The sequence below is a fragment of the Nothoprocta perdicaria genome, unplaced genomic scaffold, assembly GCF_003342845.1.
Source record: "Nothoprocta perdicaria isolate Ctin4 unplaced genomic scaffold, notPer1 scaffold_326, whole genome shotgun sequence".
Lineage (NCBI taxonomy): Eukaryota > Metazoa > Chordata > Aves > Tinamiformes > Tinamidae > Nothoprocta > Nothoprocta perdicaria.
In genome coordinates, this window is record NW_020455562.1 from 141,073 (window position 1) to 157,192 (window position 16,120).

Below are 16,120 nucleotides of genomic sequence, written 5' to 3' on the forward strand. Positions count from 1 at the left end.
AGATAATTGTAGGGAGCACAGCAAAGAATATGCTGCAAGCAGTCAAGAATGGCTGCAACCAAATGATGAAAAATGAAAAAAATTGACTAAACAGACCAAGACTAAGCTCCAGAGACAGCCCATTCAGAATATCACTCAGCACAGATCATCCACAAATGGTTCTATTGCTGAGACCAATATACTTATTCTTGGTTTAATTTACTCTGACACTTCAAACAAATGCACAGTGAAATTTTTCCCTAAAAATATGTATATTTTTAATCATTTAACTGAATTGCTCTATAGATCCCTGGGGGTGGCTGAGCTGGGAATGAGGACTCATGAGGACCCATGTTTATGCTTCCCATACACCGTGTTCCAACGAATTGGGATTTTCTTCTCCCCACTCCATTGCCTTGGCTGCCGTCCTGCATGGTTGCATCCCTCTAACATCCTTTGCTGGCTGCAGGCTCACTGTTTACCATCTTCCTTGGGGATGGAAACTGCAAATACAGATTACAAATGGCCTTGTTCATTATTTACTGATGTCTTTTTGCTCCCAGAGGTCGTTGTTCAACTCAAAAAGATGTCTGTGTAAGAGATTTGTCTCTCTGTCAAAGGAAGAGATGTCTTCCTTTGTAAGAGATGCTATTGTCTATTGAAGCAATAAACTGCTCACAGTGTGTCCTAGAGTCTGCTGGTGTTTCTGGTGCTACTGACTGTCTAACTGGGAGCAGATTTATGCTTATTTTGCACATAAAGCCTTCTATACAATAGAGAAGTGAATTTTATTTAGGTATATTTAAGAAGTTAATTGCAAACTGAAGGAAAATTTTCTATAAAACAGGATAAATATATCTCTAAATTTGCTAGTGCTAGATAAGGAGATACATTTTATTGTCTATATTTCTGTCTGCCAGTCAGAAAAGTTTAGGCTCCAAGAAGGACAGGAACTTCCTTATGAAGAAATCATGTTTATGAAAGACATTAGAGATGATGCAAACAAACAAGCAAGCCCTTCAGTACAACTCCTATAAGACTGCCAAGGCAAACACTACTAAAATTTCTGTTTTTTTTTTTTTTATGAAGACTTCAAAGAAGTTTGTTTTCATGAATAATCCTTGGTGCTTTTGGCTGTACAAAGACAAGAGAGTCTTCACGAGGCCTTTCAGCCCAGCTGCTTTGAAGCACTTGGACTGGACTGTGTTTGCCCAGGAGCTCTAAGGAAGCCAAGTGTGCCACAGAGGAGGCAGAGCTGAAGATATGTAGCACATCCTTAAAGATAAAAGCCAGTCTTGAGACTTGAAAAAAGCCCTGGTTAGGCAAAGGTGTCTTTTATTAAATGTCAAAGAAAGGTCATTACAATCTGAGCTTCATCCAAGCAACGAGGATGTGGCCTGGCTCACAGGGGCTGATTACGCCAGCAAAACAGTTTCCCTCATACTAAATAAGTGAAATACTCAGAATAATCAGAGTTTTTTCACTAAATATAGTTGAATGAAATTTGTACATAACACTGTAGTTTCAAGTCTTCTTAGCTTTTGCCAGCAACCAACCTTGTGGTGGGTTAGGGACAGACTTCTCAAACTGTTACTTAGAATAGCTAACAACAAAGCCAAAGACGTTGTCCGCTCCTGTGTGATAAGCTATAAAGAAAATAGTGTTCAGTACAATGTTGCCAAAACATTGATTTTCTGGACTGGTGTAAAGTCAATGAATCTGAAGGATAAAGAAAAACAGAAAAGTTTTTTAAGTTTTCTATTATATTTAGGCTGTTCCTCTATGAGTAAACTGATATGCTTACCTCAGGAAAACTGCCAGAAATCACTAGTTTCTTGGATATTTTTATAATTCATGCTAATCACCCTTTTCAKCAAAGGCTAAAGCTGCAGAAGCAGTTTGATTGAATTATCGATTGCAGTTGTTTAAGCCAAAGAAAGAATATCTGTACAAAGAAGCTTGTTTTATCACACTTAGGATTTGGTAGTCATTTTCTGTACCCAGTGCCAAGTGGCAGATGTATTTAGATTCTTGATTAGGTAATTATGACAACTCTGTCAAAGGAAATCATCTACCTTAAACACTATATTGTGCCATCTTGGTTTTTAGCTCTTATCGAGTTTGGCATTTCACTTTGATTATAAAATGATGATTTCCAGCTACAATCTGTCTTTTTAAATTAAACATTTCAAAATGTTTTTGCTGAAGCACTCAATTTGTCCAATATTGCATYTTCTTGAAGACTTCAGGTTTGAAACAGTGTATTCAGGTCAAAGAAATTAAGAAATAAGAGCAAGTAAAAGAGTGAAGAACTCAGCTCTATTCATCACACCTATACTGCAGTACAGTATATAGTTACTTATATATTTAGTGTATGTATAGTATATAGTATGTGTATATATATAGTGTGTATATATACACAAATATACATATAAAGAGTATAGTTACATACTATATAGACACAATTGGKTTTTGTTTGCTAATTAACATTCTTGCATTTAAAACTCACTCAGATATGCTAGTCAATGAGGAACAAATTGCCCTAACTTTGCAAATAGAGCTGTGGATTTTCCCTAGCCTGAGTCGTGGGCTTCTCTTGAAGACATGGTTGTCCAACTGAAAAAATGGGACACTTCTTCCGCAGCACAGAAGCAATGCTAGCTGCCCTAGCAAAATCTCACACATATCYGTGGCATCAGCTTTCCATTTATAACCACTTTTCTTTTGCTTTTTTTCCCCTCCTCTCCCTGCAGATAGGCATTGTTTTCTTTCACTGTCTTCTACTCAATGCCAGCCCTTTCACACTTCAGTTTGTTTTGGCAGTCAGAACTCTTCTACATTTCTTCCTTTAGTTGATTCCTTCTACTCAGCCTTAAATTATAYGCTCAGAAAAAACCTAGTTCTTGTGCTGGCTTTTCTGTGTTGTTTACATAGTAGATGCAATACAGTGAGAGGGCAGAGTCATTACCAGGGCCAAGCGCTCCCTGAATTCTAGTTTTACACTTTAAAACAGCCAGTAGTTCAATAGTCTGAGTCTGCAGCTTCCATCATAGCATTCCCAGCCACAGAGTGGAAACATGCCAAGCTGAGGCATGTTTCATTTGCTGCTAACACATTAAAAAAAATCTATATTTATTAAAAGAAAACACTGCAGATCCTCTCTCTGGGATATTCTGACATGCTTAAGTTATCTGGGGTACWAATATGATTCCTACTTTAGCAGAACACTGCGGTGATGACACACTCTCTAGGAAACATCCGTTGTTGTGCAGTTTAATCTAACAGGCAGARGCTTGAGTCTCGATAGGCAGAGCTAAAATCCTGAAAATAACAGCAGAATTAATCTCTGCTTATCACATSTTAGCTCAAGGATTTTGCCTCATGCAGTCAAGGACTTGCCATAATTAAAGCTAAATTAAGAAACAGATGAAATAGACTTCACTAAGTAATGCCAAAGAGCTTGTAATAGGGAGTCTTTCCTCTTGAATGAAAGCCCATCTAATTACTGCTCTTCTAAATGTTATCCTGTGCTACCTGCTCTCCCTCCAAGTCCCATTAGTCTGTAGACACTTCCTAGATGCAATAACACATTATTGATGTGTCAGGACCCATGTGGAACAACTTCTTTTCATCCCAAACAAATGGTAACAGCTGATAGTTAGATAATAAGAAGTCAAACTCTTCATACTTGGATTTCATTATATGTTACATAGCCAATCCAAATTCCGTCTGAAAAAAACATTTGAAGGTCTTGACAGACCACTGGTGTACACTCAAATCAGTTTTCTTAAGTCTAAATCTGTATTTAATCTTTAGACAAATTACATGTTGAAATGTACTGTTTTCTATGCTGACCAAGAAAATGAGCTGAAAAATCTTTTTTTGTGTGGTTGTCAACACAAAAATAACTTCTTGTTCCACTGACATAAGAAAACCAAACATGATTTTATTCAGTATTTACACGTCAAGCAGAGAGTTTTTTGAAAAAGAGACATTTTATGAAAAAGTGAGACTGAGAACACTGCAAAGCAGTGCAGAGTATTGATTAGCATCCTTAACCAGCCAGGACAGATGGGTGAAATCCCTGCTGTTACTAAACTACATGTTTGACTCTCACTCTTGCACAGGGGAGCCAGGGAGCAGAGGTAAGAAAGGGGATGAGAAGGAATAGGAAATGAATTCTCTAGTCAGCTGAAGAAATTTCCATTGATCCAACATGTTCCTTCAATAAATAAAACCCTGGGTTTTTCTCTGGCCCTAGCAGTTCCRGAAGGTCACCAGTGCTCACGAGGAGGCAGGGAGCAGGGAGAGRCGGCGTGGGGCAGGCTGGGGAGAGGCAAGAGTGATGGGACCAGGAGGAAGGCAGGATCACACTCATGTGTCTTTGGCAGACATTTACCAAATCCAAATTAATTTCATTTGAAGGATGAGGATGAAAAATAACGGTTATTAGAATTGCTATATTATTAGTTATTAGAATTTCAGAATATTTCAGAATATTTCAGAATATTTAAGGTTGGAAGGGACCTCTACAGATCATCTAGTCCAACCTTCCTGCTCAAGCAGGCACACCTAGAGCATGTGGCACAGGGTGGCATCCAGGCGGGTTTTGAAGACCTCCAGAGTAGGAGACTCCACAACCTCCCTGGGCAAATGGAAATAGAAGAATAGAATGGAATGGAAAGAATGGAATGGAAGAATAGAATGGAAATAGAAGAATAGAAATAAAATAAGTAGAAGGGTAGAATGTAAGATTTAGCATCATATACTTTAGGTGTCTTGATCAGAATATGTTTCTACATTTAAATTAATTTGAGGAGCTTTTTTTWAATAATTTTCTCCTCTATTACATGAACAAAAAGTACAAAGGAAACTGAGGCAGTTGCCATTTCTTCGATATTTCAGATGATGGCAAACTATCCTTCRATGAATTCAAAGCTTACTTTGCCCRTGGAGTTCAGGGTGCAGAAGAACTGCATGAACTTTTCCATGGCATCAATACGCACAAAACTGATTAAATATCCCCTTTTACAACCAAAGTGCTACATCCTTTATCTGAGCAGGCAAACAAGGCACTGCTCTGTTTTTAGAAAACAAGTTTAAGAGGGCACCTGCTTCAAGGAAGCTAAACTGTGCCATGCTGGGCTTCTAAACCTTGTGTGCGTGTCCTCTTGAATGTGCTTTAGGCATTGAGCACATTACACTAGGGAAGAGCAGGTATTGCCCTACTCCAGTCCTTAAATACAAGCTCCTCCTCTTGACTCTTCTTCACTTACCAGGTGTTGAGCAGGGAAAAAGTAGCTGAAGCTACCGCAGAGAGCAAAGCACAGGAAAAGTCACCTGTGCTACTGCTGTCACGGGGACTGAGTCGGTGTCGTCACTTAGGTGCTTTGGATGTCCTGGTTACGGTTGGGTGTAAGGAGGCCACAGCAGSTTGGTGCTAACGGGCTCATTGTTTTTCAGCAGAGCCAAATTTGTGCCACTGCCTCCTCTCCTTGACCTGCACTCCTTACTGACAGTGACTGAAAGATTAAAAAATTCCTTTTATTTGCTTTTTATCCATCACCAATTATTCACGGCAGTTCTTCCATGTACTGTTAATTAGGGAAATCTTACTAATCCACAGCCTTTTAAACTAGACCGTTTCAGTGCTATAAAAACTCCCAAGGGGACATAATTTATTGCCTTTGCAAASAGGTTATGAAGATATCATGTAGCAATCATGGTTTGGATTGTGGTTCAGTTTTAAAGCAGTGAATATGCTGTAAATCTCTTTTGTTTTTCTCAGATGCATGCTGTAAAGAAATGTATGTTAAAGTGCTATTACAGCCCTGCTTCCTATGTTTACTATGCAGAAAAGCTAAGACTAGGTTAACAGCACCTGGCCTTATTTTATCCAGTGCCAGTTTCCACTGCATCCTTGTTTCTTCCTCTACCTCTTCCAGGTAAATAAAAGCAGCACTTTCATACTGCGACTGAACAGCATTCAACACCTGACAAATATCAGATGGTTATAGCGAAGAGAGACAACTTGGACAGTATAATATAAATTACTTGCTTTCCAGCAGAGATCACATGAAGCAGATATAATAAGAAGGCCAAAACTTGACTCACTGGCATTTGCTGAAAAGGGCAGGTTGTGCAAAGGGCCTCCAATTTACTAACTGACTAAGAAATGGAGCAAAACAAAACATTCAGTGAACCCTGGGAAGTTTTATAATGCAAGGATATCTAAACACTCTCTTGCAAACAATCCCCAAACCATATATTATATGGTGCTTCCACTTACAAATTACCCAGGGCAATGAAATGAAAATCCTGGTTTGTGCCTGCAATAATTTATGACTGTTTTATTTTAGGGAAGGATTAGAAACTCTACTTAGTTGGGTGTCTAGCAGCAGGCAGAGGAKATGCTGCCTGCTGTGTCTGGTTAAATACGGGCCATAAACTGTGGACGAATCCCAAATCTGCTGCGTGCTTCGGTCCCCTGCTTACAAAGTGAAGACTGGCTCCTGATCTATCTCGCAGCCGTGCTGTGGGCATTGAGATTAGGCAGCATCCAGACACTGCAGTGATCCATCCCGCAGGGGAATGCCTAGGGATGCTCACTAAGGACTAAGTAGGCCATGATCAGCACCATCACCTCTGGAGGATCTCAAGCTTTCAGAGCCAGTTTGTCACAAGAGCAGACTTTGGGTTGTTTCCAYTTGCTTTATTTTAACTCTGCCAGCTTTCCGACCCTCACTTGGCGTGTGTGTGAGTCTTTGTACTTCAAAGCCAGGAAGATAAAGAAGAGTGGTGGCCTCAGGTGATCTCCGTGGACCATARGCTTGGGAAATCTGGGTTCCATTCCCGGATGTGCCACAGCAAGCTTTCAAAAAGGAATTTGAAGTACAAAAGACTGCCCCTGACTTAATACATTTTAGTGTGCTAAATTAACCAGGTATTAAAAAAAATCCCTGTTACTCAGGTCATAATGTCAATCATGAAAAAGATGATCAGCAGATTTTTAACTTTTACTAAGATMAAGCCAAGCCCGTTTAATGTATATCTGCTACAAAGCATATAGGCTTTGGCAGACTGCTAAAATGAGTAATCACATTTTTCAACGTGATAGCAAGGCAAATCACAGGAAGTTTTACTTTCCAGGAATTGAGGGCTTTTCTACCTAACTGACTGTGATCTCTGCACCTGCCTGTCTGGTGCAGATCTTCTCACAAAGCAAAAGGAGAGGCAGATGCTACTGCAGTGCCAATGATTATCAGGATAAAAGTAATCCTGAAACTAGATACTTGCAGGAGGAACTAGTTACCACTGCACATCATTGCTTCCAAATCATCAGGTGGAACTGGAGATCATGATGGTGGGAAAAAAATGATTGATACTCAGTTGCTCAGATACTCAAAAAGGATGAACTTGGATTTTACAACTTGTCTAGACCCTGAAATGCAGATCATTAAGTCAGAGCAGATCATTGCTTTTATTGGCAATTCATATTAGTTAAAGATTGCATAAATTCCAGTAGAACACAGTATGCAAAAAAATTGCTTGACGGTTTTAACCTCTGTGACTTCTTTTTTTTCCTAATAGAACCAGAAACAAATGTGTAAGCAAATACATAGCAGCTACAAAGATTAATAATGGTGCTATCACTCTACAGGAAATCAGAGTAGGTAAAGTAGTATATCCTTTTAAAGAGAGTGATTTTTTCCCACATTTTAGCCTTACTATGATTTTTATCGTGTTTTACAAGTGTTGTACAATTAAAAGCTGAGAATTAAAAAGATAAACTCTAGACAATTTGAATTACAGAAGGTCTTCTATCTTCTGAACTGTAACACTTTATAGTAAGTAGTTTGTAGAACAATACTATCTGTGCAGAGAGGGGGAAATTTCCCCCATAGGCACACTAATTTGTATTTTTTTGCAGCAGCTTAACGTAGTTTTTTTGCAAAAAAACTCCTAGGACCATGGAGAAAGAAGAGGTGTCTGGACCAGTGGGTTTCTGCAATGACCAAGCAAATCTCAGTCTCCTGTTTGGTAATCAAGTCAGGAGAGACAATAAGGAGAATGGTTATATACAAATTTAACTTGAACAGTGCAGTAAAACAGGCAACTTCAAATTATTTGAATGACTGTGTTTCAAAGGAATTAATGGTGCATAGACAGCAACCTGCTTTGATCAGGCCATTTGCTAGTCTACCTGACAGGCCACTACCCCAAGGTGCCTGCTTTGAGATGCWGCAGTAACGATTCCTCTTTCTTAAATGCTGTTTCCAGTGTTGGCGTTAGTTCAGGCTGAAGCTGAAAGCCTCTTAGGCATTTGACTTAAATTATTTTAAGTCATTTTTGTTTGTACTTTCCATGATTTCATGAAATTTTGGGGCATTCCCTATTCAAATACTGATGAGCAAGTAGCATGAGGAAGTTAAGGCGGGTGCCCACTAAGGTGCTCGCGCGTCACCACTGCACGGGAGAGCTTTATTTCCATGCTGCAGGGATGAATCCCAAGCTGCTCCGGCCCGGGAAGCTGCACAGGCCGCCGCTCCCGATATCCCAACAGGAGGGCTTGGAACATGAGTGCTACAGATGTACGTAGCTACAGCTATACAGAGCTACAGGTGTACATAGCTAGGGGTGTACACAGCTAGGGGTGTACCTAGCTTCCCTCATGTGGGGTGCTTAGCATTTACATCAACTAGAGAGCACGCATGAAACTAGCACCAATGTAGGCAGGGAAGATGCCAGAGTAGGAGCTCTCTTCACCTCCTGTCTTGACAAATATTTGACATGTTCAAAGCAGGAGAGCAAAAGGCAGAGCAAAGTTGTCCTGCAGCCTCAGGCACCRTCTCTTACACGTGTTTCTTCACCTGACTGGATCTTTTCAGGAGCACAAAGCTATTCTGGGGATTAAAAAGTCTTCGAACATGAGTGGCGTTTCTTTGCTTTCAACTTTAGCAACATTAAAGAATGTTTTTSGTGTTGTTTCAATTGCTATTCCAATTCTCGGCCTTTGTTAACCAGTAAATCAAATTGCACAACCTCTCCGAATATGAAGCTCTACTTCTTCCCAAATTTATAAGAAATGAAGTAGCATTTTTTATTGTAAACTTGACATTTAAATACTTTCATAATGTGTGCATCATTTGTACTACCTAGTTTATATCTTGATCTTTCTGTTGGCTCTGTGAGCTCTCTGTATCTGAATTTTCTGTGAGCATCTCCTTCCTAAATCCTGTGTGTGTGTGTGTATGTTCAGGGCAGCTGCCCGGGGGCTGTAATACTGCTGAAGCAGCTCATTAAATTCAGTTATTCCAAGTCAGAAGAGCACTAACTTACGAGCTTATCACGTTTTAAGCAATTAATAGATTGTGTGCATAACATCTGCTCTTACCTAATGCCACACGGCTTGGATGCAAGGCAGCATTGCAGCACAGTTCAGCTTCAGAGGGAACAGTTCTGCATAAATATAGTCTTGTTTACCTGTATTATTGCCTGAATAATAATAGAAAAAGGTATTAGCAACATAGGCCTTTCTGTACATGGATATATTGTTAGAAGTATGCAGGAACGGTTTGAAATTCCCATGTTAAATCTGCCTGTGCTTAATTTTACTGTCAGCTGTGATGAGCCTGTGTTTCAGCACAGTGAGAACCCTTGGAATAAGCAATGGCTCCGTGAGTAGGTTCTAGCAGGCATTGCAAATATAAATCTCCCCTTTTCTCTTACTCTTCCCTCTTCCCCTCCCTGCCATTTAAGACTCCTGTGGAAATTGTTTTTATATAATGGCATCTCCAGGGAAAAGGTGTCAGAAGATAATGAGAATACTTGGCGAAGTTACAAACTGTGATATATGCTGAGGCTCTCGAGGGGATTCAGTCGGCAGCACTTCAAGGGGGAGTGCGATGAACACCGCTCTTGTGAGTCCAGTGGGAAGACAGACTTGCTTTTCTCACCTTCCTTATTGGTAAAACGAAATCCTCAGCCAGAACCTTCATTATAAGGTGGGAAAGATGCTAGGAGTCTAAAGATCTGCAGCCCAGGCAAGCTCCCAAAGGCAGGTATGTGATTAAACCTCTGTGTGAGGCATAAGACAGTGAAGATGTTCCCACCAGAGACATCTGCAGAAGGTGGGCAGGCCTGGTGCAGGAGAAGCAGTTGGACTCGGGTTGGGGGAAGACCCCAGAGCACCTTTATTGGTCCCTTGGCTGGTTTGCTCTTGTTTCAGTCAAAGAGCACGTTTCAGTCTCATGCTGCTTCTGATTTATCACTGTCCAATGCAACTAGAAAAAAATAATTGGGTTCCAAGTACAAAGAAGAAACAAGAAAGATTTTTTAAAAAAACATCATGGAAAAACAGGYTAGTTCTGTAATTAAGTAAACTACAGGTAAGTAAAAAGTATTTTTCCTTAAATTACTCAATGCTCCCCGCCCTCCTTCCCCCCCCCCAAAAAAAAAAAAAAACCAGAAGGGAAATGATACTTTAGATTTTAATCATCCTCTAAAACTGGATTTTTAGGATTAAATGACAGTCTGAGGTACACACAGCACTGACACCAGAAGGGACTGTTTATTGCTATTTAAGAGAAACAACTGCAGTATTTGCTGTAGCTTTCTCACTTCCCAGGAAAGTAACTGCAGAATTTAGTCTGGGAATGAAGTACAGTGGAAAAGGCAAGAAAAGAAGCCAGAATGGGCCAATAGCAGGCTTTACTATTKCGTGACTGCACAGAGCAAGCTTACTGAGAGTGAGTTGCACTGTTTGGATGCTAACACAGACCATCTGCTTGGACAGACACACTGCAAATAGAGTTGCTTGAGCTGATTTTCCATATCAGTGCTTATTTTAACGGGACGTTCCGTTTCCTTCTGACAAAATAAGAATCATTCACACTGGGAAAATCAAAATGAAGTGAGCAGTTTCAACCACACTGACCTAACTGGAGTTGACCCCGAATATTTTATTTCAGATCATTTCGTTGGAAGATTACATTAGTTTCTCTGCAGTGAGCTTATGGCTTAATGTTGGCTGTAGTTTGAAATTTTCTTCCATACATTGAGTTTCCCAGAGAACTGCAGCAGCATCTCTATCAACATGTTGCAAAAGACTATAACAAGACAAAATAAAACACTTTGTTTTGATTGACAAATACATGTTTTATCGTCCTTTAAAAATAATTTTGGAACAAAGACGAGTTGAAATACTGCCATCTCTGGAAAAGTGTGTTCAACATTTTCAGATTATAGCTGCAAGCCAAAGCATCTCTCTAGCATGTAACCTACTGAAGTGATGAACACCATAAACCTGAGTACTGTGTTGCAAAAGCAGCATCCAGTGCACAGGTTGCCCTTCTCCAGTTAAATTCATTCAGATCTTATTTAATTACTTCTGTAGAACCTAGCAGGTAGCTCAGAAATTCCTCTGTGTTGAAGAAGATTTTCTAGGTTCATTTGTGACTGTGTTGTTTGAAGAAACATGTTGTTATTTCTAAGAGAATGATACAATCAGTGACACACAAAATTACTGCGTTCCTGCCTACAGCAGCAAAGAAAATGCTCAGGACAGTGGATTCTTAAGGGGAAGTTGCAAGGGAAAACGGAATTTGACAGAAAGTCCTGCTCTTGATGTCACCTCCACATTCTGCTACAGGCTTCTGAAAGCTGGGTTGCAGATCACTCTGGACAAGAGTTTTCTAATTATTCATGTAGCCAGTTCTAACTGAATTTATTTTGGCACCTGAATCATTTTTACTCAGTTTATTTGCACTGTACTGATAATGATGATCATCTGATGGCCGTCAACTCTGAGAGCTGCTGAGATGCGCTGCGTGGCTGCTGCACCATGGAGGACATTGCAGAGCAGGGCTTGGAGTGGAAGAAATAGATTTTGAGAGGAAATTTGCCCCCGAGTAAACCTGACTTGCTTGCAGTGTTAAAGGCTACACAGTTGTCAAGATTATGTTAAGAAATACAGAATTGTCTTCTACGAAGAAAAGGAATTAGGGCAGATGATGTGCGGTGGCAACCAACTCAGGGCCAACGAACACAGAGAAGGGGTCAAACTCCTGTCTTTTAATGTCATAGTAGTGTGTGACTTCCTTTTGACTCAGGCACCTCTACAACTTTCCAGGTTCAGTCTGAATTTGAGGAGGGAAAGTCGGGACCTGAAAATTTATGATAGGTGGTGGCTGAGAGGTCAGGAAGGTTTGGTCGGTGATGCTGAGGTGATCCGAGATGAACGGCCCTAGGTCTCTCAGACACTGCTATTCCTGTGAGACAGCTTGCTGACCTAAGGGTTAAACTTCTCAGCATCAGCACTGAATTGTACAGACTATGGATTTCACTGTACCTACCGCCAAGGTACCTGGTAAAATCAGATGTAACACCCATTTGAAGCCYTAGTCCATTCAAATGTAAATCAAGTCACTTTTACTTAATGAAAGTTTTAGGAAAACTGAYTTACATCATCAATCTAAAATATTCAGAAGTTTTTATTGCACTGAGAATGCAGGTTTGTTTCAATCCAGGATCCTGTAATTTCTGCCTCTCTCTCTCTCAAACACATCAACAAAACAAAAGCCAGATATAAGAAAGTTAGTGCTATCTAACTGGTGAGTGTCACTAAAATAACAATGTATTTCTAAAAGATAAATTCAAAAAATCCCATAAAAAGATAATTGAAGAAATCCTAAATGCAGTCATTCAATATTCACCCATTAACAAAGTTCAAAATTTTCTTTAATTTTCTTTCATCACCAGTTTCTCCTCTTTCTTGGGAGAAGAAAGAGGATGACTTTCTTAGGAAAAAGAAAAACACTGACTTTCTTGGGCTGTCAGTATGGCAACTTGAACTGAGCTGGAGGTCAACTCATTTATATTTTGACAACCAAGACCTTAACAGAAAATTTTCCTTGAAAGATGATCAAGCTGAAGGTTGTATGAAATGAACATTTTTGAACTTTAATACTTATGTATTTGTAAAACATTGGCATAACAATAAGAACTATTCTTCTCGTATCACCAGTTTTGTTTTTACTTTGTGCTAATGCTGGCAGTGGTGAAACTGCTTCACATGGCCACAACTGCAGAAGAAGATGGTGGTGAGAAACCCACTAGTTCACTAACATGTCCCATTACTGGGTGTTTTCCAGTCTGTCCAGAGAAGCTGTGCCTGGTTCCTCCTGGTAGCCGTGGGAGACTCTGAAACTCAATGTCGTTTTTGAGGAATTGTTAGGAATTTGGTGATTCCATGAATGAATCTAGAGCCTGAATCTCTTGCCATTCTATTACTCCAATAGTTCCTGCTTGGTGGAAGTAAGAAAACTTCCCTCCTTAATCTTGCCTGTACAAAAAGTCTATTTTTTTGAGCCCTACTGTTTACTAGTCTGACACAAATTGTTACTGACCTCACTAACCTTCTGTCATCTTCTTTTTCCAGCAATCTTGGCACAGAAGAGCTCTGTGGTAAGTTTTTTTTGAACAAGAACATAACCTATGCCTGCAAGAGCCCTTGGCAAGAGATCATAACATGTGATAAGACTTTTTTTTTTTTCTGTTTAACTTTCATGGTTGAAAGAGGAAAAATGAAGTTCCCTGGAAAGAACTCCTGGGAGAATGTAGATACAGACTCATAATCTTTCTAATTCTGTTGTCCAAGTTATGCAGAAATTACTGTGAAAATATTTTCCCCTATATTACACGCTCCTCATTGCTTGAGCGTTAAGATCTGTCGTTTCACTGATATGATGAAAAGATGGATACTTTTCTTTTATCTTATTTCACCTTCATGCAAAGCATCTTTTTTTCTAGCTAGTACATTACTTTCAAAGGTATATGTGTTTGGGGAGTTTTGAAAAAGAAAGATYGTTATATTAGCATTTCACTGGCATACACTACTTCTTCCATYCTGGTTTAGTAAGAACAGCATTTTGGCAAGTTCTGTCATCCTTCATCAAGAAAAACTCCTGATAGGCCTAGAAATTGCCCAGTGACCTGTTTCTGTGCCCCATTCTAGGCTATGAATCATGGCACAGCTTCCCTGAAATCCTTTTTTTGCTCTCTAGCTAACTTTATAGCACCTGCTAGCTAATTTTATAGCACCTAATTCAGGAGTGCTGCATGCAATGGAAAAGAATTCACAGAAAAGTTTTGCAAGTGTTYCCCAAAAGGTCAAAAATCAGTTCTACTTGTCAAAGACAGAGTATTTCCCGGTAAAAGACGTCAGCAAGTAATGGTCTGTTGAATTTTTCCAGGCTCAGCAACATGGAAAACTTTTAAAATCTCAAAAACCTCTTAATTTGACAACTCATTTACTTGTTCACAAGGTGGCTCTATCCATAACTAGGAACCCATGGAAGCGTCTCCATCTGTGCCTTAGAAATATACGATGATACAGCTGACATCAACTTTGAAGATAAGTGTGATGACTTTTGCTAGCTGAAAATTTGCTCCAAATTATGCAAATGGGCCAAAGAAAGAAGGATGTTTTGTTGCACAAGTGATTTACTATTACTGGTGTATTTTCTACACCAGAGGCTGATGTGCTTCCCCATCACCCGCTCCACACTGTGAGCTGMGCAAGCAGACCCAAGCAGACTAAARGCTGCTTTAAACAATGTGGGGTCTGAATCTGACATCTACATTTTTTCCTGACTGTTTTGATTAAATATGGGCAGGTTTAGCAGTTCTGATGGTACCTGAGCTCTCCAATTTCCTTGCAATGTTGATGCCAGGGTGTTCCTTTTTTTCTAAATCTGGTACTGAACCCACGTGAGGCAGTTGCTCTGAAGACCAGAAATATGAGACATGCATTTTATCTAGTGTTTATAGAGTTCTTTCTTATTTATGTCCTTCTTTCCAGTAAAATGAAGCCTCATTTCCAGGATACTAATTCACAACATGTTTTCTTTCTAAAGCACTTTATTCAAGATGTGAAGAATGTCAGGTTTTGTAACCAATGCTCCTGAAACCTTATGCTTTCATGGTTCCCCTGGGAAGCTTGCTCTGACCACTTAAAAGCCTCAAAGTATTGCTATTTATTATCTCAGAAGGCTTTGTTCTGCCTGTCATTTAGATGTTATTTTTTTCACATTCTTCTAGATAATCTGATTTCTAAGTGCTTTTTCCAACACAATTTCTATCTTTAACACTGTTTTCTGTCTTATTTTAACTCTTTGGCATCCCTGTGCTTTGCTGTTGTGTTGCATGACCTGAGTTCCACATTCACAAACCTACATTTACACTGTGATTTCCTGCACTTGCCTCCTCTGATAACTGCAACAGGGTGACGTGGCTGCTGCCCCGTCACTCRTTTGTCCCTTGGTTCATTGAGCCCATCTGCAGCAGGAGCAAAGCCCTCTGCTTGATGCAGTCCTTGGCATAGGCAGGTAGAGACAATAAGACTGTCATATCAGAAAGAGAAATGACTGTAAAGGAGAAATATGTGCATTGCTTTAGCAGTATTTTGTCAATGGAGCCTACTTTGCCTGGCAGTAACTCTGAGATATGTCTACAGCTACTCATCCTTCTCGGTTCTACGCAGCTCTGCTTCGTCTCTGAACTATCTCCACAACTTGAAACCCCCCAAAATGCCTCACTGATCCCATTCCAGCTCTTTTCCTCTATTAGGTTTTGTTGATTTAATATCTWCTGTGTTTACAGACAGTGTTACTCTTGTCCCCTGATTAGTATATTCCCTACTATATTAGTATATTCTAATATATATATATTTTTTTCATACAGTATTAACCTTCTCACAATGTGTACCTTTGGGTTTTGTCCATGTGATCCACTCCATAGGAATCTTTCAGTTACACTTTGCATTTACTTTCCTTCTTTTAACAATTTGAAGGATTTAGTAGTGGGATCCCTAAAGTCTGCTAATAAAATAGCAATTGTACTGGCCTTTATGCTGTTCTAGTCCGACACAAATATAAGTAGGATTTGAGTTAATACAATTTTCACACAAAGACTTAATTCCTGTTTATTCTTGATCTACTTTCATGTATGCATTTGGCTTTGACATCATGTATGCATTTGGCTTTGTCCTGGAGAACGGGGGAGGTGCCGGAGGACTGGAAGAAAGCCAACATCACTCCGGTCTTCAAAAAAGGCAAGAAGGAGGACCCGAGTAACTACAGGC

The 16,120-nt window shown here is 39.7% G+C and overlaps 1 protein-coding gene across 1 annotated transcript in view; it reads left to right on the plus strand.

Moving 5' to 3' along the window:
• The window catches only part of NECAB1 (N-terminal EF-hand calcium binding protein 1), a 55,797-nt gene that overhangs the window by 17,624 nt on the left and 22,053 nt on the right, over positions 1-16,120 (plus strand). Inside the window, 2 exon segments of the mRNA XM_026043275.1 lie at positions 4,885-4,993; positions 13,418-13,443. Of these exon segments, the coding sequence (XP_025899060.1) occupies positions 4,885-4,993; positions 13,418-13,443 (135 nt within the window).